A 26970-nucleotide genomic window follows, 5' to 3' on the forward strand; every position below is an offset into this window, starting at 1 on the left:
TGACCTGCCTCGGGGGTCCGGGTCCGAGGGAAAACACACACTGCATCCACACACACGGCATATTTGTATATTCTCTAAGAAGCGTCGCGAACACATGGCGCCAATATCCGTAACGCTCGGCTGTTATCACATCAAGCTGTGGTCACCTCACTCTGCCAGCCACTGGCCCCGAAACGAACGCCCACCCCGAGATCAGGCCTGGCCCGACCGGAGCACGGGTCGCCCGGTCTTCTCCGCGGCACGTGGCGCGCGCCGGCGGTGGCACGGTGCCCGCGGCGCACAGCCGTGGCCACTCCGGCCCGCACATCCCCCTGAACGGTCAGCAACGGGCGCGAGGAACGAGCATGGCTCAGTCACGGCTCACAGGCACGAGCGTTCCCTTGAGGTGGCGGGTGGACGGCACACCCCGTGCCGGACCCCTGGACACGGCCGCATCGCCGCGGCGCTGGCTCCACGCTCCACGCCATCGTCGCCCTCTGGCCGGCGCGGCAGGCGGTCCCCAGCCCGTCGCATCCGCCACACCTACCGGTGACTCAACCCGCACCTACCGAGCGCACGCGCGTGTCAAGCCAGGCCCACAGCCACGCAGCTAAGGCAAAGCGACATTCACGGCAAACATAAAACTTTGAAATCATAGCTGGAGTGTTTTCAGAACACCGCACTGCATTACGCGTAAAATGGACCCCATAGAGATGGCTGGTGGCATAAATAACAACGCTTTCGTAACATTTTAGTCTCATAACAGAGCACCTACCAGCGGTGTCGACTAGTTCATACGGGAATGTTGCAAGCGTTTGCGTCGCCTATCTATTGTACAGTTCACTGTGCCCAGAGCATTCGTCTTCGTTCGAGGTCCCGGCGTAACTATCATTAACTTCAGTTCACAATGAATATCAATCAACAGCTATTGGAATCTGGTGTTGGCGTCGCCCTACCAAAACTCGTTTTCGGGTGTAACACAAGACCAATCATACGGTCCACACTTCCTCAAACCAGTGTCGTATCAGCGCAATTGGAGCTACTGTGGGCACCATCAGGAGACATTGAGCCCGTGTCCGACAGGTAGCTGCCGATCGTAAGATCGTCCTGCGATCCCACCCGACTTCGACTCTTAGACCTCCGCTCGCGCAGCTGCTATGTGACGGCTAACAACGACCAGTGCTCGCCGCCGGACTTCTATGTGACGGCTCAGAACAGCCAGTGTTTATCACCAAACACCGGAGGATCTGATCCCGGTGCTCGGTACTGGAGGGAGACCGCTGGCCCGCTGCCCCCGGCGCCCGGCGCTAGAGCGAGACAGTGGTCAGTCCCCCCGGCGCCTGGCGCTAGAAGGAGCCGTTAGCGGTCGCGTTGTCCTGGTCGCCCGACGTCAGCTCGGTGTTGCCGTCGCAGTCCGTGCTGTCGCGCCGGCCGGCCGGTGGCGGCGAGGAGCCCGATTCCGGACACTTGTTCAGGGCCACACGCAGGTCACACATGCCTGAGTGACATCAGGAGTAGGGGTCAGGCCTGGCCGAAGGCCACAGCCGCCCGGAAGCCGACGTGGCGGCTCGACTGTACCTCAGCAAGCGCATTAAAACAGCTCGTATCGTGTCCATTAACATGCGACACAAAAGACATTTAGCGGTAGCAATAGATGCGACCCACAAACACTGATTAAAAAAAGAACAATGCCCTGCAAAAAATGGGACGTCAAGTGTAGACATATTTAGGGGCGGCCCCACAGAGGCTAAACACCGACGTACAGCGGCCGACAAGATAACACACAATTGATGCCGCAGGCCTACGGGCCATCACCAGTACTCCTCAGAGTACCCATAATACAACTACCACTTCTACTCATAGTATTCATGGTACTAAGTGTTCGAGCAGTGAGCTTTATTGGTCTGTCGCGAGCGAGGAACATCCTAATGGACGATGCTGTCGGGCTGTGTGCTGAACGCCCTGTAAGTCGCAAAACGTCCCCGAGAGCCAGGAGTCGTCCCGACTGATACCTCTGGAAGACCGTGACAATGTGAATTGTGCAACCTGTCCGGATGCCTATGATTATGCCCCTTAACTGGAAACGTTTGGTGGAGCACGATCCGAGCACCAGTGCCGTGTACGGATTAACATCAATTTAATGATGATGATGGTACGGGTTGAAGGGCGCGTCGGTTTCTTTGGTCACCTTACGCCCGCAACTGTTACATGATTACCGCCGCGTATGGGTGGCTGAACACGTTATGTTGGTTAAAGGTGAAAACAGTCGGCCTGTGGCAACCAAGTGAGGGTCGTCCTTCACAAGGCCTCTGCTACTGCTGAATGACTAACGCCGCGTGTGGATGGCTGAAAACTGATTGGTTAGAATAGAAAACAGCTGACCTGCAGCAACCATGTGAGAGTCATCCACAAGGCCTCGATTCATAGCAAGTAGTAGCGTTAAGGGGATCTAATAATAGTCGTTCAACATCACACTGCAGAATTAACCCGTTCATTCTGGCACTGCAGGGGCACAGACCGCGCAGACATATCCATACTTCCATCAGGCTGCCGAAGGAGGCAGAGAACTGACGGGGTTCCGTCAGGCACTGCACGATCGAGAGGCAGGCCAGTAGGTCATGTCATGAGACGGTCTATGGGTACTTGACCCGTCGGGCTTTAAAGGCAAACAACGGTCACGTGACCTCACCGTTCGGAGCTCTGCGGGATCTACCGTCAATGGTAGCAAACGCGAAGAGGATGAAGGTCAGTGGGTCAGTCGCCATCCAACACTCCCGATGGAGACCAACGCCGCGTGCTCCGCAGCCTGGCATGAGCTGCGCAGATCGGTGGCTTGGATTTCGTGGCCGGATGCGGGGGAACTCCCGGCGGGGTACGGAGCGAGTAAACATGATGAGTCGCTGGCAGACTAAGACGCAGGTGACCTCACTGACTCAACCCCACGTGGTCTGCCGGTCACTTCGGGCGACACACATCCCTCGGCCCGAGTCAATACTCCGAGGTCAAGTATGCACCAGGGTTGCATAGTCAGAGTCGCACAGAGCACTGCAGCGCACGCGCGGCAAAGTGCTTCGCACGAACGCGAGTGCCGCCCCGCTCATCGGCCCACCGGCGCCGTCCAGCGCCGCCCCGGGCCGACGGATGAGCCGGGCGCCGGGGCGGGCACAGCCCCACCGACACTGGGTCACAGAGGCGCCCGTCGATCCGCCTTCGGAGCCGGGCGGGCGCAGCTGGCGCGCTGGCCGCTCCGCCCACTGACCGGCGGTGATGCCAGCCCGCTCCATCCGGTTCCAGACGGACGCCATGAAGACGGTGTAGCCGAACATGAGCGTGATGACCAGCCGCAGCAGGCCCTGCGCCCAGCCGTGCAGCACCGGCACGCCCAGCGTGGCCACCAGCACGGCCAGCAGCAGCACGGATAACACCACGTGGAATATCTGCCGACGCGGAGCACGGACCCGCGGTCACCACCGACGGCACTATGTGGGGAATCTGCTGAGGCACGGATGTGTGTTGGTGGTCAGCAGCAGAACCGACTTCGAGATCGTCTCGGTCAGGAGACCGGAAGCAGGGACCCGGAAGTGGGGCATAACAGGAGCGTGGACGGTATGAAGCGCAGGGCACGTCACTGGTACAATGCAGCATATCACATTGGCCCCAGCGGGGGGCCCGGCACGCAGTCGGCGACACGCGCCACTCCTTCGACATCCCGGACACACGCTGGACGCCGAGCCCCCGCGTCGGCGGCACCTGCCCGTCCGCCCCGGCCTCAGCCGCGCCCCGCCTCGTCACCGCGGCCAGTCCGCGGGCCGGTGCGCCGCACACCCACCTGGTCGACGTGTAAGGACCTCAGGTAGGTCTCGCAGACGGTCAGCGCCTCGCGCAGCACGCCGTCCCTCCAGTTACATGGGTGGAAGATCCACTTGGCGGCGGCGTCTGCAGCAAAGCCGCTGTCAGCATGGCGAGCTGGGCCAGGCTTGCGCTCCGGTCAGAGGCTCGGACCGACTCAAAATAGGCGCACGCCGACGAAAGTCAGGGACTTAAATTAGAGCTTACTAGACATGGCTGTGACCTGCCAGGACGCGTGCGGCAAGACTTTCCAGGACATCCAGCGACAATGCCACGAATTGGTGATTTTCACGCATAGAGCACGTACCATGATCACGCATCCTGCACATCTGACAAATGTGGGACGCGCATGACATGGATCTCCTTGTCATTGTTCAATTCATGACAACTTTACGCCCGATTTATTCTATGGAAATGTCCACCCTGTAAAAGTGTGCGTACTTCAAACAGATGCTATTCCATACCACGGTCGGAATTAGGAATTGACTCGTGCCGTAGTTCTTCAGGCCCTTCGTGGGCGCCGGCACGACAATTGCAGCGGGGTGCGATTACGGCGTTCATTTCGGGCGGTGCCACCCCTGCTCTGACCTGGCAGCGTGCTCAGCCGCAAGGTGACGGCCACCGCCTCGTGGTCCGAGAAGCTGAAGGAGGCTCCAGGCACGACCGCCGGCATCGGCTGGCTGTAGAGCACCTCCTCCAGCCGCGTGGAGCCGCGCGTGCCGACGAACACCAGGTCGATCCTCTCGCCGTGCTCCAGCACCGACCCCGACGACGTGTAGCTGTTCTTGGGCGCCTCGCAGGTGGGTTCCTCGGGCACCTCCTGCGACGGAGGAGGACATCACTGGTCATCGGTCAACAGAGGCGCGACGGCAGCCACGGGCGGCATCTCCTACAGGAGAGAGGGCGGGGAGGGAGTGCAGGATACTGTTGAGCATGACGGAGACATCCAGACAAGTGAATGCAAAACGACTTCAAATATCTTGCGTCGATTCACCAGACAGCGCAGAACCACGCTTAACCAGCCTCTGGCACTCAATGCTTTTCGTAAGCCCAGTACAGCACGCCGGCCAGAAGTGAAACCAGCGCGACCAGTCAGTCTGTCTTGCTACACCGCCCCCCCCCCCTCCGCCGTCTCCACCTGCCAGTGGGGGTGGATAGCCCGCCCAGCGCCGCCCGCACCAGGCGCCCACCTTGTTGGTGCTAGAGTCCAGGTAGTAGGCGTCTTTGAGGCCGGCGCAGTGCGTCACCACCTTGTATGGCAGCTCGTCTGGGTTGGTGTTGAAGTCGCCGGCGAAGATGATGAGGTCGGCGCCGAATGACGTCATGCGCACGAACTGGGCGCAGTCGAAGCTCTGCACCAGCCGGTGGCAGGAGTACACGTCCCGCGCCTTGTTGTAGTTGGCGTGCAGCTGTGGCGCGGAACACAGAGTCCATGTGGACGGCCACCTCACGGAACGCACGGAGGCGACGGTGAGAGACGGAAGGCCGCTGAGAATCGCGAACGTAGCATACAGTGTAATGGACGGCTGGGGAGATTGCTCTGTTCAAAGGCTGCACATGACTGATAAAGTGCCTCAAACAACCTTGTTCTAGACTCAGTAACGTCCCACCTACAGGGCATACAGACAAAAACACTAGACGTCACACAGAGCTCCATGAGCACTTGACCCCTGATGCTGAAGGACCGAGTCGGGTCGGGCCGGGCTAGCACTGACGTGCGTGATGTAGAGGTTGACGGTGAGGCCGCGGCATCGCGCCTGGCAGAAGCCGACTCCCTTGCCGCCGAACCAGTCGCCGTGGTGCACCATGTGCGCGAACCCGTTCACCGGGCTGCGGTGGTAGAGACTGGTGGAGAACGGGTGGCGCGACAGGATGCAGGTACCGGAGCCAATCACGCCGCTGCGTCAGAATATGAGCACCAGGTCAGGTCAGAACACGAGTACCAGGTCAGGTCAGAACATGAACACCAGGTCAGGTCAGAACATGAGCACCAGGTTAGGTCAGAACATGAGCACCAGGTCAGGTCATAATATGAGTGCCAGGTCAGGTCAGAACATGAATTCTGGGTCAGGTCAGAACACAAGCATCAGGTCAGGTCAGAACATGAGCACCAGGTCAGGTTAGAACACAAGCATCAGGTCAGGTCAGAACATAAGCACCAGGTCAGGTCAAAACACAAGCACCAGGTCCAGTCATCAAGTCAAAACATGAGCACCAGGTCAGGTCAAAACACAAACACCAGGTCAGATCATCAAGTCAAAACATGAGTGTCAGTTCAGGTCAGAAAAGGAGTGCCAGGTCAGCACAACAAGCATCAGTGGCTGGCTCACGCCAGTATGACAGGAGGGTAATGTGCCACCCAGAGGCAGCTATTAATTAAACATTGTGTTTGCTGGTGGGAACAACAAAAGATGGCTTTCATGGTCTTTGTAAACAAACAAAGCAAACCATTTTTCCTGGTTAGACACAGTTCCATGGTATCAAACACCTAGAAGAGACCATGTACAGAACATACACACTGCTGCATCACACAAAGTAAAAAGACCTTCCATGGTCTTGCAACTACCTGTAAAAGTAGTGGCTATGTGGGTATTGTTTTTCTGTTTTGGTTCTGATCAGTGCATAGTCAGATTTCAGCCATACTTCTTCCAGGAAAATGAAGTCATAGTCAGCTGTCGCCAACCACTCTGCAATAGCGTGCATGCGATGTGCGCGGTTCCGTGCCACAACTGGCACACCCCTGAAAAATGGATCTGCATCACATACTGCCATCTTGAGTGCACCAACAGTTGACCACTCATATGCACAATACTGTAACAGCAAGCAGTTAAATGGAATAACAAATTTCTCACTCAACAACTTTGCTTGCAAAGTATATAATGACACTTCAATCATCATCCACAATTGGCTTGGGATTAGGAATATTTAAAAACAAAATGTGCTTCTAGATCATCAGGCAGATGTCACACAGAGAACATGGGACCCCATACTTCCATCAAACAAACAACTGGACATAACAGGAAATTACTGAGACAACTTATCTAAACCAGACTCTAATCACTGATCTCCTGAAAATATGCCCACTCATATTAGATGCTCATGATCTACCTATTCATTTACCCACTATCATATCATAGGCTTGTCAGTATGGCGGGCTATTCAATGCACTCAGCAGTTGATACTATGTGGCACCTGTCAGTATGGATTAATTATGTTGTAGCACATTGATAGATGATGGGAGATCATATTCCTTGATATGGATTTCATATATCTGTGTAAAATAACAGATGATGGAAGACCATGCTCCCCCAGAGGACATTTCAATTAATTTTCAATCATCATTTCAAATAGATAAATATTCATAATGGCATATGACACACTGCCACATTCATATTATGGAACACCAGCAACCCAATTAGCCCTAATAATGCTCAAGGGATATGCTGCAACCAGGATTCTAGCCTGGACCTGCACTAGCCACTGAGCCATTATATCCCTACCTCTTTTATATAATTATAATTTTGGTGGATTGGGTAGGGGCTGGCTAGAGAAACCATTTCTTAACTATGTTCTTCAGGTTTACAGCATGCAAATACCATACTGTCTGCAATGTGTCAGCAAGATAATATTAATAAGATTTTTCATACAAAGTGGCAAACTGAAGTGAGTGAACTAGACCATACAGAATGATATCCATTGTGTCAGTGGTTATGGTAGTCCACAGCATCATGACTGCTAACAATTCTATGTTTTTATCATTCACAAATATTTCTTCCTTTATTAAAAGTTCTTACCTTCTAATGGTACAGCAGGTCTATAGAGGCTATCACAAAGTATGCTGGGCAGAAAGGAACCCAGCTCAGTGGGGAAATTTTTAGGACTATGTTACATGGCAAGTAAAGTATAAGTTTAGGAAAAAGCATATCCCCAATTTTCTACAATGCTTTTAGGAAGATAAACACTAAAAGACAGTCTCTTGATTATTCAAGACTTATCAGTGAAGGAGAAATGAGTTTGCATCCAATTTTTATACAAGCCGAGAAAAAAGTGCTTGAATTCTTTGACAGGTAAATATATAAAACATTTCCTTAAGTATGATAGATCAGAGCATTGCTCAAAAGGTGCATATGTTGGAAGAGACTTGGCATCTTGAACACCATGCATGACCATCAGCAAACACCCACTCAGCAAACAAATTCAAAATGAGTCACAGATTGCTCAAGTCATCACCCAGCAGAAACCTCATCACCACATTCAACCCTAGCCTTCCTTTCACCACACACAGTTGCCAACAGCGCATAGCAAGTGTTATTGAAACCCATACAACTGTAATAATATGACAGCTCATGAGATATCAACGCGCTAAAGGGCCATACCAGCAATTCAGAGTTATAGCCTTGACTTGATGGTTCATGTTTGCTTCCGCGAATAGATTTTTACGCACGTCAGGCACAAAATACACTGCAATAATTTTGCCTCGAGCCAAACGAAAAATTTAGCGGGCGGCACGCCCAAGATGCTGCGGCATACCCGTTAGGGGCATACACAACGCGATATGGTATACCAATAGTCCTCGTCGCAAGTGCGCAGGAAACAATTGTTGTCTGGATGCTTTCCGTACTGCTCAAACTCTGTGTCAGCAGCACCCGATCAGCAGCAAAAGTTAGAAGTGACGAATAGCGTTCAGTGGATGAGACTGGGCACGGAGTCATTGGAATTGGTTCAAGCATCAAATGCCATTTGAGCAAGCGCAAAATACTGTATGAGGTTGTCAATTTCTGCAATTTTGGGGCCTGAGCTGAAAGCAAGACGACTTAACCCCCACTTTTCTCACCGGATTTAGCTCACTTTAACTTGACAAAACACGGCATATTTTTCATCTTTGTATAATTTACAACAGTTTTTATTTAAGCAGCATAGAAGTCATGCAGGGTTAGATGCATGGCGCAGGCGCTGGACGCACGCGCCTCTCCTGATCGGCACGTGAAGGCGCCCAGGGGCGGATCCAGGATTGTGCCAAGGGGGGCACGCAACGCTGTTGGCCCTTCCAAAAAACATATCTCGCATTCCGGTCATTAAATTTTAAGATATGTGGTAAATGGTATATATATATATATATATATATATATATATATATATATATATATATATATATATATATATATATATATATATATATATATATAAATATGGAAACCCATCTCACTGTGTTAAAGCCGGGCATGTTACCCATGCACATACATGGAGCCCATTAATCTTCTCCAGATCGTTAAATCTCGTGATTTGGAGTCAAAATGTTAACTCTAGGTTTTTCGGAAAAACAAGCAAAATGAGCTCAACTTGGCTTCTAAATAGCATCCAAACCAAACACGGACTCGATCTTTAGCTTATTTACGGCTAGCCGGCTGGGTGACGTTATCAGCTGATGACTGGTTACTTATGTATAATTTTTATTTGTTATGAACGTGTACAAAATATTCTACCATGCAAAATATGTTAAGAACATGATGCACAACTTTGATAAGCGTCACACATTCAATCATCTGGGGAAATGACACATGCGACGTCGGAGGCATTAAAATTACCTCCGACAACTGTACGTAAAAATTCATCGGGGCAGATACGACTGCTGCTCTGAGGCTAAGGCACCAAGGCTAATAGGGACGGAATCTGACCGATCATGGGTGCCCTGCGAAGCCAACAAAGACGCTCCTGTCAGCAAGTATAGGGTCATCGGGGCAAGTGAAAATAACTCAAGATCAACGTGATGTTGGGATCGGTAGCACTCCGGCAGGCTGACATAGAAGGCCCCGGCCAGAGCACAGGACCCCCTGAGCAAAGGGGAATTATGCAAGACCATGAATTGATACCGCTGTGCGATAAATAGTGTCCGGGCAGGTTAACAAAAAGAGCCGGATAGAAGTGAAGAGTCCTCCACAAATGAGATCAAATGGAAAGAGCCCTCGATCAAAGAATCGAGTGTGCATCGAGCATCGAGTCTCTCGGTACCTGACCTTATATGAGCTCCAGCAACAGCGCAAGGCCCTCCGAACAAGTGGAAAAGCCCAAGACTAATATGAAGGGCTCCTGAGCAGCTGAGTGTGCCCTGACATATGGGGCCCCGGAAAGAACGCATGGAGCCTTTCAGGCGAAGGGAAGAATCGGTGGAGGACCCCTGATCAATCAAGAGTACCCGGGCGTGGAAGCAGGTAGTGCCCCAACAGCAGCGTTGAGATCATGTACGGAAAATAGAAAAATGTCAAGAGATCAAGGCAACGTGGAAGGCTCCTCGGCGATAGATTGACCAGACAAGTGGACATATATGGGCCGGGCAACAGCGTGCGGCCTCTGGAAAGTATAATGAGTTCCACTTTTTCAATCAATCACCACCCTTTCAATCAGCAATGTTTTAAATTTGCTTGCTTGTAAACTCTTTACTTTTGTTTGCAACCGTTCTATGCCGTCTTTGGCCCAAACACGTCCAATTTTGTTGCGTTTTTTTTTTTTTAGTAGAAAACTGCGTCCGTTCAGCCGGTTATCGGCCACTTCGAAGCCTATGGGTTCCCACTGCATGGCCCATGGGGCATGGTCCTGTGCTCCCCCCCCCCCCCCTGTTCCGCCAACGGCAGCTTAATAAATGGGGCTCGCCAGCAACATAGAACCATCCATTCAAGTAAGACGCACTCAAGACAACGTGGAGGGCCCGGAGTAATCGAGTGCGCCAGAGCAGGTTAAAAGATAGCCCCCCTCCCTCAAGAGCGTAGGGCCTTCCATTTCAATAAGAAGCACCTAAAACACAATGTTCCACACTCAACCGCCGAACGATTGAGTGTGCACGAGCAACGTGTCAGCAGGGGCTCGACAAGAGCGTAAAACCCTTCATTCAAATAAGAGGTACTCAAAACCAAGTGCGGAGGACCCCCGAAAGATGGAGTGCGCCCGAGCATGTTGTCAGATGGCTCCCGTCAGGAGCGTAGCGCCCTAAATTCAAACACCAAGCGAACAAATGGGCCCCCGACAAGTGCGCAAGGTCCTTTATTCAAATAGGAAGTACCCATGACACATTGTGAGGCCCCGGGCAATCGAGTTTGCCCAAGCAGGTTAAGAAATGGGGCCTTCGACAAGAGAGTAGGGCCTTCCGTTCAAATATGAAATACCCAAGACACGATATAGAGGGTCCCAAACGATCGGGCGCGCCAGAGCATGTTAGCAGATAGGGCCCTTGTCAAGAGCGCAGGGCTCTTCATTCAAATAGAAAGTACCCGAGACCCTACGTAGAAGCCGCCCAACAATCGAATGTGCCCGAGCAGCTTATCAGAGGGGGCCACGACAAAGAACGTAGGGCCATCCACTGAAATAATAAGTGTTAAAAACCCGGTGCGGAGGGCCCACGGAAGATGGAGTACCCGAGCCGGTTATCAGATGGCCCCGATAGGAGTGCAGGGCCCTAAATCAAAACATCAAGATCCAGTATACAGGGCCCCCGAACCATCCAGTTTGGCCGACGAGATGAACAGAGGTGGTCCCCCACAAGTGCGTAGGGCTCCCATTCAAATAGGACGTACCCAAGACCCAATGTAGAGGGCCCCGAACGATCGAATGTGCCCGAGTAGCTTGTCAGATAGACCCCCGACGAGAGCGGAGGGCCCCTATTCAAATAAAAATTACCCAAGGCCCAGTGTGGAGAGCCCGTGGAGGATCGTGTGTACCCGAGCAGGATATCAGATGGCCCCCGACAGGAGCGTAGGTCCCTACATTAAAATACCCAATGTGCAGGGCCCCTAAACAATCCAGTGTGCCCGAGCAAGATCACAGATGGGCCCCTACAAGTGTGTAGGGCTCTCCGTTCAAATAGAAAGCACCCAAGACCCAATTTGGTGTGCTTCGAACAACCAATGTGCCCGCGGAGATTAACAGATGGACCCCCGACAAGAGTGAAGGGCCCTTACCAAGTGGCAGAGAACTGGAAGGCCCCTAGACCAATGTGGAGGGTACATGAGCATATCGTGAGTGTGTCGATAAGTTAACCGAGACTGACATAAAAGGCGCCCGAGCAACCGAGAATACTCTGGCAGGTTAACATAGGAGGCCCTGCAGCTATAGCGTGCGCTTCGCGGGTCCTTTACCCTTGTTTGCGACTGTTCTTGGTCGACGGCAAGTCCAAAGACGCCCAAGTTGCTGCGTTTTGTGTTAAAAAAAACTGCACCTGTGTCGGCCGGCTATGGGCCATCGGAGCCCATGGGCCTCTTCGGGCCCAAAGCGTGGGGGGGGGGGGCATGGCCCCGTGGCCTCCCCCGTCTGGATTTGCCCCTGAAGGCACCCCTTAAGAGCCAAAAGGGCCAAGAGGCCTTAGGGCGTCGATGGCGCTCTTCTATGGCGGTCATGGGAGGCGGCACGCATTTTGGTTGTGGGGGACGGGGCCGGGGTTAGCCATGAAGGACTTAGGTCATCCCCATATTCTGGAGCTTTTCAGTTTAAACTCACAAAGCAATGCGTGTCTTATGGCGCTAGGTTTGTGAGGTTTATTGCATCGTTTATCCGCTCAGCTGTAACGATCTGTATCTTGTGGTGAGAGCAATCATGACGTTGTTATGAAGGTAGTACGAGACGCCACTACGCAGACGGATCAAAGAAGATGGCCTTTGAGTTATGGTCATCTTGTACCCACGTTTTTGTAGTATTCCAGCAAAAAACATCGGGGGGACCAAGCCAAAATGGGGGGGGGGGGGGGGGCAACAGCAAAGTCGTTTTGTCCAGCACTACCCATTCCAAGTTTGATAATGCGGCGCAATGCCAACGTGGCGCGCTAGTTGATTTTGCCGATTTGCGCTTTGTTTATTTTTATGGTTGTGTGGGACGCGGGCGGGGGTTCGTCGCGGGTTGCGCTGGCGTTTTCTGGTGAGATTCCGTGGGATTGCCTGCATGCGTTATTGAGTTTTGTTTGGCGTTTGCCTTTGAACAACCAGATATAAGTAGTCATAGATCCATGGGTCCAGGTTTTGCGTTGAGTGTCGCAGGCAGTTACGGGATATAGTGCTAAAGCTCCAGGTGGATGGGCAGGTAAATGTGGCATGTATTCTTGCCCTAATTTGCGATCTTTGGTCTTCTGTAGATTTTCCTTGGTATGAATGTGCAGGTCCCCCCCCCAATACAAGATAACAGATGCTTAAAGAGGCATGGGAAATGCCAGCAGCACTTGCGGTTTGATGTGGCGTACATATGTATCAGTAATCTTGTCTTCCAAGAGTCCAACCACTGCACAGGATGCTTATGTGACATTGGTGCGCTAAAAATCACAACCAGTGAAAAAAATAATTTTTGAAATTGTGCTGCTTGTGTGGTCTAGCTCTAGATGACAGACAGTGATCTGCTGGCTCACCACAGTCACCAGCCCAAGCTGTCAGGAGAGATGAAACCTGGCAGCAGCAATGGGCAGCTAGCATGTTTGTGCTTTGTTAAGGTGTTGGTGGGTGCACATGTTTAGTTACCTGCTCTGGATAACATAATTCCCATTCTGTTTAGTTATGTCTGGATATCATGAGCAGGAATGACAGATTTGAACAACTGACAATCACATTTACATTGACCTCGATTGCTGCTTTGCTAATGGCAAGATTTGAATGCCATTATGTCATTGAAAGTCTGCACATTTTCTTGGGTGTGAAGTTCAGATGTTAGGAAGGTTTAGGTCTAATTAAGGGCAGAGCTGTAAACCACACCAAATGATCTTCAAGGTGTCCATTTCAGTTCAAAACCCACATAAATGTGGAATGCTCTTTAGCAGGCTTTCCACCTCACCAGTTGTATACTGTACCCAATAAAATCACACCAAGGTGTCAACAACACACAAAGTGGTGGTAAAATAGTGAGGGTCCCTGATGCAGGTGCCTACCTTGAAATGGCCCTGGCAGCCAGTGATAAAGTCTGAATTATTGCTATTAGGGTGTCAACTAGGGGTGCTGGTAGTGTAGTGGCTAACACATCTGTGTTAACCACTGCGCGTCTGGGAAACCAGAGGTACCGGGTTTGATTCCCCGCAGTGCCTGCCCTTCCTGCCAGGGTGAGAGGCAGGCAACGCCATATGGCCTCAGCAGCTCTGTGCGTTGTAAAGCCTCAATCATATGTGCAGGGTGTCAACTAAAGCCTGGCTCATCTATGTAACAATGTCTAAAAACAAGCAGGTCATGTCCAAAGTTGAAAATGGGTAGCAGATATTTTTTCCTGAGATGGAGTCATTGGTTTTAATATATTTGTCTCCAGGAGCCACACATATTGACCAGGTGAAAAGTGTATGGTAATTATTTTTAGCAAATTAAGAATAATTAGGTTCAGTAGATCTGAGTTAATATAGCTTTCAAAGGGCAGAAATGAGAAACTGAAGGAATCTGTGAAAAAAATAAGCCTCAGCTGTTCTAGGTCTCAGTTTTCCAAGAGCAAAAATGCATGAACTGCTCACTTGGGCAGTTTTGTCTCTGCCATTAGCCTCAGTACTGTGTTAAAAGCATGTATCTGTGAAATTATGCATTTTTGTCCTTGGAAATTGTGAAGAATTTGAAAATTATGTGTTAATTGTGGCATGTTTGTTCCTTTTCCTCATAATGGATGTGCTGCAGTCTGTCTTAGATGAAGCCTTTTGGAAGTGTTTTTAGATGAAGGTGTGTGTTGATCATCTTATGCTGGATGATATTGAGGAATGGAGGCAGTTGCCCTTCTACAGTTTTGCATATTTTTTGTTCAAACTCTTTCAATGGGATAGAAGGTTCAATTCCTGGGATAGGAGGCCATGCTAGGCATTGCCTAGTGGGCAAACTCTTACCCCCAGGACCCCACCACCCCATTGTGATCTTGCAGGTCAAGGGCAGAATTTCATAGTGCAAGCTCATGGCACAGTGATAGCATGATCTGTTCTGAGCTCTGGCTTGACTTGACTTTTGGCATGGGTGCTGCCACCATCTGCAGGCCATTCCAGTCAAGGGCAAATGACGAGTCCTCAAAGCGACTGGAACCTGTGCTGCCAGGGGTGGATGGATGGATGGAAGGCAGATGCTTTAACCAACAACTATGGGGATGGACAGACATTTCTAGCAGTCATGATCATTCTCAGAAACCATCCAGTCGCTTTCAAACCTTCAATCAATTTAGCGTGCTAAAGTGAGTTATCTTAAATAATAATAAAGTGAAATATCCTACTCTTTCATACAGGTCTGAAGACAGTTGCCCCAGTTTTAGATGGAAGGCCATCAGTTTTCACAGACTTCCCTTCTTGTGGTCACATTATCACATCACATTGTGGTCATGATATTACTCCCTGGTTCTGCGTTGTTTCCACTGATGTACTGGCTGTGACATTTAACCTGGTGATGAAGCCTCAGATCAATTTCCAATAAAGAACCTAAACCGAGTATCGGTGTGGGCGTACTGTGGGTCTTTGTGCCATGGCCATCTACCATCAATGGCCATCTCCTGGACAATTATGAAATCGCTAGTTACGCATGTTTGATGTTTGACGGCGTCATTATATCATGGTTGAAATTGATGTTCAGAAAAGAGGGAGCTGAAGCTGAGAACCGTGTTGAACGCCAAGTCGACGCTCGTAACACTGCGTGCCATCGGATCTTCGCGACGCACTCAGTCGCTGAGGCTGTTTGGCGTCGCCTGCCTCTCGCCCGGCAGGAAGGGCGGGCACCGCGAGCAATCAGACGCCTTATGCCTTACCTCTGGCATCCCAGACGTGTAACTTAACCACTACACTACCGGTGCCCCTGCTGGTGATACCGATGGGCCGTATCGGCAGTGCGCTTTTCGTCAAGCCGCACCGCGTTACTTGGTAATCCATGCTTTTCAATGTCTGTCAATCCACCTGTCATCAAACTACTATAATTTGTGCAATATGCGTATGATCCATATGACGCAGAAATTGCGATGACGTTTCAGGACAGCAAGCAGCACAATGTCGTATCCGCTGCATATTCAGGAGCATCCGATTCCAGGCCGACGCTATGCGAGATGTGGCCGTGGTGCCTATGAGGTGAGCAAGGCTTGGTCACGTATCAAACGCTGTCAGCGTTATTCAGCTCGAAGGGAAGTGAGCCTTGAGCAGTGTGCGGAAATGAACAGCCGCGAATGGGTATAACCTGCGTACCTGTAGCCAAACAGGTAAATTATAGAATGTGAATTTATAGCAGCCCAAAGACTCAAGTTAAGTATGGTTCTTTTAGTTAACAGTGCAAAATTTTGCACCACGTCTTTTACGAGAATGTAGGATAACATACATGCATTTAGAATATCATAATTCCTGCATAGACTCTCCACCAATCTGTTTTGAGCCTTGCTGGCATATCTTACCATCCTGAATCCCCCTCCACTTGTGTTTGTTTTGTTCGCCGACACGTGACTGGGGTGTCGTTGGGTTGGCCGGGTGAGGTCAACGTGTCACTTATATTGCAGGACAAAGTGGCCAAAATGCGGATGAGAGAAGACAACTATTACAAGGTGTGGAATGATGTGGTCCAGTACTATGACACAATGGATATTAAGACCAAATCGCATAGCAAATGGGCTTCGAACGAGTTCTTCGTCACAAGGTGCGTATCAGCGCCGGTGCCGGAGAAGTTTGAAGCGATGCACCGGCAATGGGATTAGATGCCTGATGATGTGTTTGGCATTGGTTAGATGCTCTGCTGCTATGATAGGAGATCTGTTGTCATGCCATCCCAATGCAGACTGACATAAGACGCATGTTTTGGCTGCTGACATGATCGTCGTCACTGGGAACGCATCTCAACGAGACACGTTGCGTCACGTATGTTGCATTGCAGCTGATGCGGTGATGCTCGATGCCGTTCTGTTGTGCAGCTATCAGAACTACTGTCAGCAGGAGCTGGCCAGGCAGGCCGACGCCAACCTGGAGGCGCGCCGGCAGAAGCTGAAGACCAAGCTGCAGCAGGAGGACGACGTGTATAAGGTGGCCGCCCGCCCAGCGTGCTGCAGGGCACGCGCTCGTGGGGCCCAGTCGTACAGGGCTCGTCTCGCCACTCAGCGTCCTGGCGGGCTGGGCGGCGCTTGGCGGCCAGTGGTTGATCGAACCCAGCCTGACCAGCCAGGCGTCGAGCGGGCACACAGTGGAGTGCGCGCACCAGTGGCGGCCTTGTGCGGAGCGTGGTGCGGTGACGGCCGTGCGCGCACCAATGGCGGCCTTGTGCGGAGCGTGGTGCGGTGACGGCCGTGCGCGTCCGTGCGCGGCGCATGCGCTGCGGCGACCGTCCCCGTACGGGCCATCTTGCTGGCTCTCCGTGTTTGGCGAATTCACCTCTGATGTGTACGTGTGCGTGCGCGTGTGCTTGTGTGCGTGCTTGTGTGCGTGCGTGCGTGCGTGCGTGCGTGCGTGCGTGCGTGCGTGCGTGCGTGCGTGCGTGCGTGCGTGCGTGCGTGTGTGTGTGTGTGTGTGTGTGTGTGTGTGTGTGTGTGTGTGTGTGTGCGCGCGTACGTGCGCTCGTGTGCGATCCATGCTTGCTCGCGCGGCGCTAGCCGCGCTGCCTCACTGGCAGTCTGCGTGCTGTGCCGATGTGTCCTGTCCTTTGTCCTTTCCCATGTCCTGTCCTGTGTGCTGTCCTGTGTCTTGTTCTGTGTTCGGTGGCCTGCTGGTTGTCGTTGCCTGCGCTGCGTGTCCGCGTTGCCGGCCGGCCGCTGGGTGTGCGCGGTCACTGCCGGTTGCACTCTTGCCACTCCTGCGCGCCGCCTGGCTTTGTGACGGTCCGTCCTGGGTTTGCGCGGCAGCTGGAGCTGTCGCAGCTGCCGCCGCACTGTCGGCTGCGCGCCTGCCGCTCGGAGATGGACGAGTACCGGCAGCGGCAGCAGCGCGTGGAGGCGATGCGCGCCCAGCTGGAGCAGGTGCAGCGTGAACAGGAGCAGAAGCGGCTGGAGCAGGCCCGCCAGCGGCTGCAGCAGCACTGGCGAGTCAACAACGCCGTCCTGCGCCAGGTAGGCGCGCCGGCGCTGCCCGCCCACCTCGGGAGCGGAGCCTGCTGCCCCCGGATCTTCTCACTCACTAATGGGAGCCGAATAACGATGCTCCTACAGCGTCCGCAGATGGGGCGGGGAAAGGACTGGGGGCTTTGGTATAGGCGGGAGGAAACGTTGATGAGACAGGGATTCTGGGAAGGTTTGCTCTCGTTTCCCCGGTTTATTACGTCAAATCTTCATATTTGAATCATATTGTTAAAATGCATGGTTGCAGGTAAAATGCAGGTAAAATGCATTCATCAGCCCATATGTATATAGATATGTTTATGTATGTCAAGGTTCCGGTGAGCATTGCTGAAGTCATTGTTGGGAAGCATACCGATAGATAAGATCTGAGGGACCACGATGTGATGCGGAAGACCTCGGTTGAGTACTGTTCCTATGTCCCACCAGGTTGAGTCAGAACGCTTAACTGAAGGTGCCAAGCTAATGTGGGAGCAGCAGATCAGGGAGAAGTTAGAGAGGGAGCGGCTTCAGAAGGAGAAGGATGAGGAGGAGGAGGCCGAGCGTCGGAGGCGCCTGGAGGAGGACAAGCGCCGGTTGAAGGAGGAGGAGGCGGCCCGGGAACGGAGTTTGCACGACGCCCAGGAGTTCCTCAAGAAACAGATGGACGAAATAAGGCAGGCCCACGGTCTCGTGACATTTCGTATGAAATGTGCCAGCCCCGGATTATTCACGCCTTGTTGAAATCCTATAGAACGTCTCTGTGTAAGTGCTTGACTCATGAAAAGGTAGATAGTTGTATTCATTGAAAGGCTGTCATTGGATGGGGTCGGTGTCCATTGCCGTGCGCCGGCACTGGGCTCAGTCGACGCAGTCTGTGCCGAGGGGAGGGGGTCTGATTGCCTAACGTACCCCTCCCCCGGGCAGGCAGCGGGAGAAGGCGGAGGCAGAGCTGCGGGACCAGGAGCGCGAGCTGCTGGACCGGCAGCGGCAGATCGAGGCGGCCATCGAGCGGCGACAGGAGGTGGAGCGTCGCCGACAGTGTCGACAGCTGAGGTAGGGCGGTCTGACAGTGTCGCCAACTGAGGTGGGACGGTTCGACAGTGTCACCAGCTGAGGTGGAACGGACCTACAGTGTCGCTATCTTAGGTGGGATGCCTTGCCTGTGTTGCCGGAAGACTACCAGTGGGAGCAAGCTGTGACACGCGCGGCACCGCTCCGTCATAAGCGAGCACCTCTCTGACATCGGTGTCAGGCCGGTGGCCCCAGCCGAGCTGATGTCACTGACCGGGCCTGGCGTGCCGTGCCGGCTGCTGCCGACCGTCCGTGACGCCGGCGCCCGCCGCTCAGTCTGTTCCAGGCGCAGCAGTGTAACGCCAAGCTGCGTCAGCGCTCGGCCCAGGTGGAGGACGCGCTGCGGGACGAGCGAGACTTCCTCGACTCGCTCATGGCCTCAGGTGAGGCGGGCTCGCGGCAGCCCCCAAGGCGGAGGTGGCCCTTGGAATACGCTCGGCGCAATTGTAGTCGGTGACGTTTCAGGTGACCTGCTGTGTGGTCTGCTGTCCCCAGTTACGTCCTCTTGTAGAGCGGACCCGTTCAGTGTTCCGTGTCTGCCTGCCAGCTTGGCAGCGCGTCTACAGCTCACCATGTGCAGCTGTAGACGGCGTGTACAGTCTGCTCACACTGTGCACGTGACGGCGTCAGGGGACCGAGACCGTCTGAAGCTGGCCGAGGCGGCCGAGCGGGCCGAGGCGCACCAGCTGCGGCAGGTGCTGCAGCAGCAGCTCGACCTGGAGCAGGCCAGGCGCCGCCAAATGGAGGTGCTGTTCAAGTGAGTCACCCTCCCTGTCCGGAGTCGGGGGATGACTCCGGCGAGTGGCGTGGCAGTGGGGTGCCGGTAGTGTAGTGGTTAACACGTCTGCGTTAACCACTGCGTGTTTGGGAAACCAGAGGTACGGGGTTTGATTCCCCGCGGTGCCTGCCCTTCCTGCCAGGGTGAGAGGCAGGCGACGCCATATAGCCTCAGCAGCTGAGCGCGTTGTAAAGCCCCAATGACACACACGAATGGTGTGGCGGCGTCACGGATGATAACACCTCGCGATCTAGACATTTGCCTGGGACCAGCGACATTATTGACGGTGCGGGGCTCCTCTGGCTTAAAACTACACTGTCAGTTTTCCTTTCCCCGAGTTAACTGATCTGTACCGATCTAGATGTGCCATGACCCTGCGTGAAGATGGTGTCCGTGTTGCCTGTAATGTCTCCGTATATGTATGGTGATGGAGCGGAGTTGGTTTAGGGCCGGGCGGTCGGGGACCTGCTCCCCAGAATGCAGTGAGTGGACGAAACAGTCGGGTGTGTTGTGTCGACTGCGTGACCCCATGTCTCCAGTGAGGAGGCTGAGCAGAGCCACGTGGCCGGCCTCCTCGCCTTACACTGCCTACGTCCCCGCAGTGTATGTATGTGACGCGGCGCCGTCTCCCCGCGGCCCTCTCTTACCCCACCTCCCCTCCCCCTCCCCCCCACAGTGAGGAGGCGGAGCAGGTGTGGCGGCGACGCGAGGCCGAGTGGGCGCGCGAGGAGGCGGCGCGCCGCCGTCTGGTGGCCGACGTGGTGGCCACCTGGCGGCAGCAGATGGAGGCGCGCCTGGAACAGTGTCGCGCGCAACAGCGGTGCGAGGCCGAGCTGCGCGAGACGGCCGCCGCGCAGGCCGAGCAACAGGGTCGCTTCGTGCAGCAGACGGAGGAACTACGCCGCCAGCGCCAGGCCGAGCTGCGCGACAGCTGGGGTCGACAGGTGCGCCCCTCGCGCTGACCTGGTGGTCTGGTGGGGCGGGCGGGCTCACGACAGGGACCCGCTTGGACGCTCTCTTGGTTGCACCCTGGTGATGGATGCGTTTGGGGCATGTTTGTCAATGTTGACAAGGCGCCTGGATGCAAGCGCACAACGCTGCCTCACCAATCTTGTTTGATGCGACGAGTTTCTGTCGGTCTGGTGAACAAAGTGTCGACGAGTTTATATCGGTCTGGTGAACAGTGTCGACGAGTTTCTATCGGTCTAGTGAACAAAGCGTCGACGAGTTTCCATCGGTCCGGTGAACAGTGTCGACGAGTTTCTATCGGTCTGGCGAACAAAGTGTCCATGAGTTTCTGCGGGTCTGGTGAACAAGTGTTGACTAGTTTCCATCGGTCTGATGAACAAAGTGCCGGCGGTGTTGACACGGAGGTCTGACCGCGGGCAGATTGAAGAAAAGACGCGACGTCGGGACGAGCAGCTGAGGGAGGAGCAGGCCGACCTGCAGGAGCAGCAGCAGCACGACCAGCAGGAGGTCTGCCGGCTGCGGGAGGAGCTGGACCGCATGCAGTTCGAGTCCAGGTCCTTTAATCAGGTAACCGTCGGTGTCTCGGCTCTGGGCGTAGCCGGACAGCAAACCCGGTGTTCATAGCTCGTCAGAAATGACCAGGTTGCCGGCCGGTATCCTCTGTTGGTAAGGCTAGGCTGTTGGCGGTCTGTCGCATTTCCAGCAATGCGCAATGTTCCGAACATCTACCAGTGAGTGGTGACGGAGGGGCCCGATGGTGCTCCAGACGTCGTTGTGTAAGTTGTCATGTTTAAGTCGTGGGCTGACCGGAGGGGGCGCCTCTGTTGCAGTATCGCGACCACCGGCCCACCCGTAAGCTGGCCTGGTGAGACGTCCTCCGCTGTTCGGACCGCCGGCGACCTGTGGATCGGCCTGGTGGGCCCGGCCGCCGACCTGTGGAGCGGACCGGTGGTCCCGGCCGCCGATCTGTGGAGCGGTCCGGTGGTCCCGGCCGCCGACCTGTGGAGCGGACCGGTGGACCCACCGCCGCGGGCGCCGCCGCTCACACCCAATCGTTACGGGATCTGGTGCCTTCTTGTGAACGCTCGTAGACCGCCAGAAACGCTGTGTTGGAACGTATCTCACTGCCGTTTGCCTCGGACGCTCCGTCCGCCGTGTGGGTGTGGTCGGTTACGGCGGGAGCGAAGTGGATTAGTGTGGTGTGTGTTTGCGTGATATTTACGCCTGTGCCGACGACTGAGTGTGAGCAATGCTCAAGGGGGCGTCACGTGGGTAGGTGTTTGCTGCGTGGCCTTTCGCCACGTCCATGGCGCGGCCTGGTCGCTCGATATCCAACAAAGCCGGTCGCGGTCGGTGATGCTCCAAAGAAAAAATCCCGAGGAACGTGGGCTTACGAAATAAACGGTTCCGCATATTTTTTCTCTGGAGTCACGTATGCGCGCCGAGAGACTGCATGGCATGAAGTATAGCAGACCACGCCAGGACCTGGGGGCGAGCTGCAGATGGCCGCCGTGTCCCCCCCTCGTCGAACTCTGCATCGCCGACCGCACGACACAGGACGACTGGTGCCCACGCTAACCTAACAGAGTGGGTGTCTCATCCGCTGGTCCAGTCACGACTCCGCAAACAGCACGCTATCAATATCCCATGTATTACCTTTGTTATGGACGTAACACAGTTAATATGTAAAATACCAGATGCCGCCGTGAACCAGCTCCGCATATGGCACGGGGTTAGTCCATAGTTCAGTAACGCGCCGCTCCCGGTTGGCACGCGGGCGGCCACCGAGGACGGGCGTAATCACATTTGTACTGGTGCAATATCTACAGCAACCGACCCGCACGACGCGCACATTATTGTCTGGAGGTACTTTGTACTCGGCGCCTGGCGCACGTGGCTCCGTGCGGCACGCGAGCGGAGGGGCGCCACCGCACGTGCGCATCGGAAGGCAAGACGAGCGCACACGGGGCTTAACTAATATCACAACCTGCTCGGCGCGCAGGCAGACGACGGCGCACCTTAACTGAGGGGTTAACCTAGCTATCGCTGGCGGACACGGCCGGGCCGGCCGTCCGCGCCGACCGCTCGGCGGGCGCACGGCTCGCGGCCGCGCGCCCGCTGACCGCCCGCGGAGCTGCCTCCGCGGGGCTCCCTACCGCTCAGCACCACACACCCGCACGACCGAGGCAAACACACCACAACGCTCCTCCTAAGGCACTTGACGCACGGCCAACGGCCGCGCCACAGAAACGTCGCCCGCTGGCGTCCGGAGGCTGCCCGGCGGCGAGGGGACGGGTTACAGGTTATACGGCCGCGCGCGCGGCGCGGCACGGTTAATGCTCCTAAAACCCGGCGGCGCGCACGGCCGACGGGCCGCTCCGCCGCTGCCCCGGCCGCTCCTCAGTCGAGGCGCGCGGCCGCCGGTCCGTCAGTCGGACGCCACGCTCGCCAGCGGCGACCGCTCAGTCCTCGATCCGCTCCGTCGAGTTTTGCCGCGAGAGCGGCGGCCGGCGGCGGTGGTCGCAGAGCGCGCGCCACAGTCGCAGCTCCACGCCGCCCCTGGAACGGACGATAACACGGCGGTCGCAACACAACAGCCGGTGACACGAGGCCAATATCGATCAACACAGATAGTCAGCTCCCGCCGCCGGCAACAGCCGGTGCGGGGTAGAGTCGGCAGGGCCATGTAGCGCATCGCAAGAGTATGACAAGTACGGGAAGTAGAGATAAGAAACTGCCTCGCGATAGGCATCCCAGCTCCTTCACCTTGTGAAAAGGCGACGCACACGTTGGGAGCAGGGCGTTGAAAGCAAACAGATACAATTACTTTCCACTTCTCACCACCGGCTCCCTCCCCGTATGTTCATCTTATATCTAGCCGCTATTAAACCCTACAGTCTGCCCCAAATCTAGTGGCTCGGGCGACACCGCGTCTTACGTTCCAGGTGCACATAGTTAGAGTCACGTGCTCCAGGTGCGGCATTTTCCGCCATCAACACCGGATGAACTTATCAACTCGCTCGCCTCAGATGGCTTTCTCACCACTTGCGTCAGCCATCACAGGGGCGCCACTTCTGCACAGTGGGGCCGCTCTCAGCGTTGGCCCCGCCGCCGGCTGCTCCCTCCCCGCCGCTCCCACCCTGTCCCGCCATCTTTCCGCTCTCGCCACTCACCTCAGGTGAAGACCGCGAAGGTCTTCTCGCGTCATCATGGCCAGTACATCCTCCAGGCGGAAGCCCTCGTTCACGAACTGCCGACAGACAGGCACGCGGCCCGTCAGAGCGAGTCGCCGCGGCTCACGGCGACCGTACGGTCAGGTGGCGGCCCGGGAGGCCGAGATCCATCCCCAAAGCCCCGCGGCCCTATGCATGAGCTGGCTGGAACCTCATGCGGCGTTATAACGCCACCTTAGAAAGTCGGTAAGCGACAGACGATACCACCGAAACGGTAACCAGCCCGCACTGGGGAGTGGGTCAGCACAGCACGCCTCCGAAAAACCAAACGCCACGACACCGACCCGACCCGCAAAACATAACTCCCGGCCACCTCCTCGGCACCGGCGGAGATCTATGAGCAGCGTCGTGGAGGTATACCACCGCAGATCAGTACAGTGTGCGGGCCAACGCTCTGGCCGGCGGCGCTCACCCGCGAGACGGTGAGGTGGTCGGCGCCGTGCTCCACCAGCCAGTCCACCAGACAGCCGTCCGGGTCGGCCGACGGCTGCACCTGAATCTGAGGCGCCGCCGCCAGCTGGCCGCCGCCGCTGGGCGGCAGCAGCGGCGAGCCGGCCGCGATGCCCGAGTCGGCCACAGACACCTGCGAGCTGTACCTGCAGGCGGCGGCGGTACTGGACGGTCAGACTCCGGGAGGGGTCGAGGACGGTACGCACCATAGAAGTACAGACACCTGCGACCTGTACTTGGATGCGGCGGCACCGGACGGTCAAACGCCGGGAAGGTACGGGGGGGGGGGGGGGGGGGCACGCCGTACGGGAGGAGTACCGACACCCCCGAAATGTGCCCGATTGCGGAGGCGCCGGCAACCGGCTGCACGCCAAGAGGAGACGATGACATGTGCGGGGGGACGAGACAAGGGCACCAACACTGGTGCGGCGGAGGTCTGAGTCCCATGTTCTCTGAGCTTCTGACGATCGACTCTGCGTATCGGAATACACTCATCTGAGTCCTGAACAGCGCCGCGCCCCAGTCCCAGCACCACGGTGACACTGAGGCCTCAGCACAGCAGGCCAGCGCTGACACGTTTACCAGCCGCCCCGCCAGCGGTCCACATGTGGTCAGCTGACCCCCGGGCTCCCCGGCGCCGCCACTCACTCGGTGTCCTGGCGCTGACGGGCGGCCGGCTGGCTAGCCGACAGGCTGCTGAGCACCTGGATCTGGAGCGACCTCTCCGACAGCGTCCAGCGCAGCAGCTCTCTGTACTCGCGCTGCGACTCCAGCAGCTCGCTCAGCAGGCTGCCGGCCGAGGGCGGGGCGTCAGCGGCCGAGGGCTGGGCGTCAGCGGCCGGGAGCGGGGCATCAGCGGCCAGGAGCGGGACATCAGTGGCCGGGAGAGGGGTGTCAGCGGCCGGAGGCGGAGCGTCAGTGGTCGGGAGCGGGGATTCAGCGGCCGCGAGCGGAGGGGGCGTTATCAGTCGAGAGGAGGAGGGACTGTCAGCGACCAGGAGCGGGGCGTCAGCGACCGGAAGCGGAGGGGGGCACTATCAGTCGAGAGGAGGAGGGAGTGTCAGCAGCCGTCTGCGCTGCGCCGCACTGTGGGATCGGACGGGACGTTTGCGGCCGAGAGCGGCCCGCTGCCGCCGCCGTCATGATCGGCGGCAGCGAGCTTGAGAGGGTCGTTGTGGGAGTCGCACTGGCGTTGGAAGGCTGTTACGACAAGCGGACAGCACACGCTCTATCACACATCCGACAGCAAAAGGGCAGGCGTGGGATGAACGAAGCCTGGGCACAAGACCCCACCCGCCTGCCACTCACATATTTCAACAAGACTTGGCCGACACTCCTCTTGATTAGCCCGAACAGCGGCACGCACTTCCGAAAGCTCAGGTCAGACCCAGACACCGCTCTCGCTGAGCCCACCAACGCACCTACGCCGCGCATTACACATCCCAGAGCAGAGACATTGCAGCGCGGTACGTCGTCGCCATCAGCCTGCCACGACTAACCACCTCTGGGCGCACCCTCGGTCAGCTGCCCCATGGCTCGACCCGACCGCGTTCAGCGCCCGCTCACCGTTTGTTCTCGCTGCGCAGCCGGTGCAGGTCGGCCAGCGTCTGCGGCGTGTACTCGTCGTGGCGGACCGAGTTGATGGTCGACACACCGCTAGTGCTGCCTTCCCCGCCCGCGCCGGCGCCGCCGGCGGCCGCGGCGGCCGCGCCCTCTGCCGGCGAGCCGGCCGCGTCCGGCGCGGCCAGACCACCGGGGCCGGCGGCGGCCGCCGCCGCGTCCGGCGGCCCCACCACCGACTCCTGGTCGCCGCCCAGCAGGTTGGCGCCCAGCTCTGTGGCGGCAGCACGGTCACGCGTCAGAGGCGGCGCTCGCGGCGGGGACAGTGGCGGCGGCAGGGACGGTGGCAGCGTCAGAGGCAGCACTCGCGGCGGGGACAGTGGCGGCGGCAGGGACGGTGGCAGCGTCAGAGGCGGCGCTCGCAGCGGGGGCAGTGGCGGTGGCAGCGGTAGGGACGATGGTGGCGGCAGGGACGGTGGCGGCGGCAGCAACGGTGGCAGCGACAGGGACGATGGCAACAGCAGGGACGTTGGTAGCCCCAGACCCGCCTGGCAGCGCGGCGGTCGGAGAGAGCGGCGAGCTCGTGATCAGATCCGACCGCAACGCGAAGGATTCCACATCACATGGCACCAGATGGGTGCACATAGCGCGAGATGACTGACGTAGAGGACCTCATCAAGGCAGCAGTGTTTGTCGATGAGGTTACTATTATTTTTTTTTAAAATTCGCACAAGTCTTCATATTCACAAACATCAGTCCCATGACGGTATTGAGTTTGTGTTGTAGATTCATTGATGGCATGAAAGGAACGTTCACTCAGGCGGTGAGAGTTATGCATTTTTATCATATTAGCACAAGACAATGCACTTCCTTGCTTTCTTGAGTTTCTCCGTCCGGGCGTTATGCAGACTGCAGCGTCAAATTTTCCCGCAGTACGCCATTCTGCAGACTGCAACAAAGACTGGCAGAAGGCTAGTAAGCGTTGGGTTCGCGGATGAGACGCAGCCCAGCCGGCCAAACTCGCGATGTGACGGTCGGCGTCGCTGGTCGCAGATTCCGCCGGTCCTGACCAGTCCCCCCCCCCCCCCCTGACACGCTGTGGTGCTCTGCCGG

At 55.9% G+C, this 26970-nt stretch overlaps 3 protein-coding genes across 9 annotated transcripts in view; 1 reads left to right on the forward strand and 2 right to left on the reverse strand.

Moving 5' to 3' along the window:
- Window positions 1-45: 45 nt before the first annotated feature.
- On the reverse strand, window positions 46-8740 carry LOC119101232 (putative neutral sphingomyelinase). Of its 2 annotated transcripts, none has more exons than XM_037224531.1 (8): window positions 8663-8740; window positions 6395-6568; window positions 5544-5727; window positions 5019-5237; window positions 4417-4648; window positions 3809-3915; window positions 3239-3416; window positions 46-1477 (listed from the first exon to the last, which is right to left on the reverse strand). In XM_037224531.1, the coding sequence occupies exons 2-8, from the start codon at window positions 6529-6531 to the stop codon at window positions 1326-1328; spliced, it is 1209 nt and encodes a 402-aa protein (XP_037080426.1). In that variant the 5' UTR covers window positions 6532-6568; window positions 8663-8740; the 3' UTR covers window positions 46-1325. The 2 variants fall into 2 exon arrangements, with proteins under 2 accessions (XP_037080426.1, XP_037080425.1); XM_037224530.1 differs by lacking the exon at window positions 8663-8740 and adding an exon at window positions 8205-8361.
- Window positions 8741-12734: 3994 nt separating this feature from the next.
- On the forward strand, window positions 12735-21998 carry LOC119100155 (trichoplein keratin filament-binding protein). The gene is made up of 12 exons (XM_037223265.1): window positions 12735-12888; window positions 15763-15856; window positions 16276-16412; window positions 16684-16792; window positions 17605-17808; window positions 18244-18470; window positions 18721-18849; window positions 19144-19250; window positions 19498-19624; window positions 20322-20589; window positions 21035-21181; window positions 21445-21998. The coding sequence occupies exons 1-12, from the start codon at window positions 12881-12883 to the stop codon at window positions 21481-21483; spliced, it is 1596 nt and encodes a 531-aa protein (XP_037079160.1). The 5' UTR covers window positions 12735-12880; the 3' UTR covers window positions 21484-21998.
- A 251-nt stretch (window positions 21999-22249) lies between these two features.
- Ask1 (apoptotic signal-regulating kinase 1) overlaps window positions 22250-26970 on the reverse strand; it is a 49105-nt gene continuing 44384 nt past the window's right edge. For all 6 annotated transcript variants that reach the window (XM_037224618.1, XM_037224616.1, XM_037224613.1 and 3 more), the window contains 5 exons: window positions 25864-26131; window positions 24946-25086; window positions 24260-24443; window positions 23788-23864; window positions 22250-23173 (listed from right to left, as the gene is read on the reverse strand). In XM_037224618.1, coding sequence (XP_037080513.1) covers window positions 23077-23173; window positions 23788-23864; window positions 24260-24443; window positions 24946-25086; window positions 25864-26131 — 767 coding nt within the window. In that variant the 3' untranslated portion in view covers window positions 22250-23076. The remainder of the gene's footprint in view (window positions 23174-23787; window positions 23865-24259; window positions 24444-24945; window positions 25087-25863; window positions 26132-26970) is intronic.

Source organism: Pollicipes pollicipes, unplaced genomic scaffold (genome assembly GCF_011947565.3).
Source record: "Pollicipes pollicipes isolate AB1234 unplaced genomic scaffold, Ppol_2.1 Scaffold_4881;HRSCAF=5763_pilon_pilon_pilon, whole genome shotgun sequence".
NCBI classification, from domain to species: Eukaryota; Metazoa; Arthropoda; class Thecostraca; order Pollicipedomorpha; family Pollicipedidae; genus Pollicipes; species Pollicipes pollicipes.

Excerpts from the sequence above, each read along its gene's own strand:
- LOC119101232 (XM_037224530.1), bottom strand. The coding sequence starts at position 8,242 with ATGAACCATCAAGTCAAGGCTATAACTCTGAATTGCTG. Across the intron at positions 5,238-5,543 it reads TCAACCTCTACATCACGCAC|CTGCACGCCAACTACAACAA; the intron begins GTCAGTGCTAGC and ends TCCGCGCCACAG. Across the intron at positions 1,478-3,238 it reads GCGGGCTGGCATCACCGCCG|GCATGTGTGACCTGCGTGTG; the intron begins GTCAGTGGGCGG and ends GATGTCACTCAG.
- LOC119100155 (XM_037223265.1), top strand. Across the intron at positions 15,857-16,275 it reads GTGGCCGTGGTGCCTATGAG|GACAAAGTGGCCAAAATGCG; the intron begins GTGAGCAAGGCT and ends CTTATATTGCAG. Across the intron at positions 17,809-18,243 it reads ACAACGCCGTCCTGCGCCAG|GTTGAGTCAGAACGCTTAAC; the intron begins GTAGGCGCGCCG and ends ATGTCCCACCAG.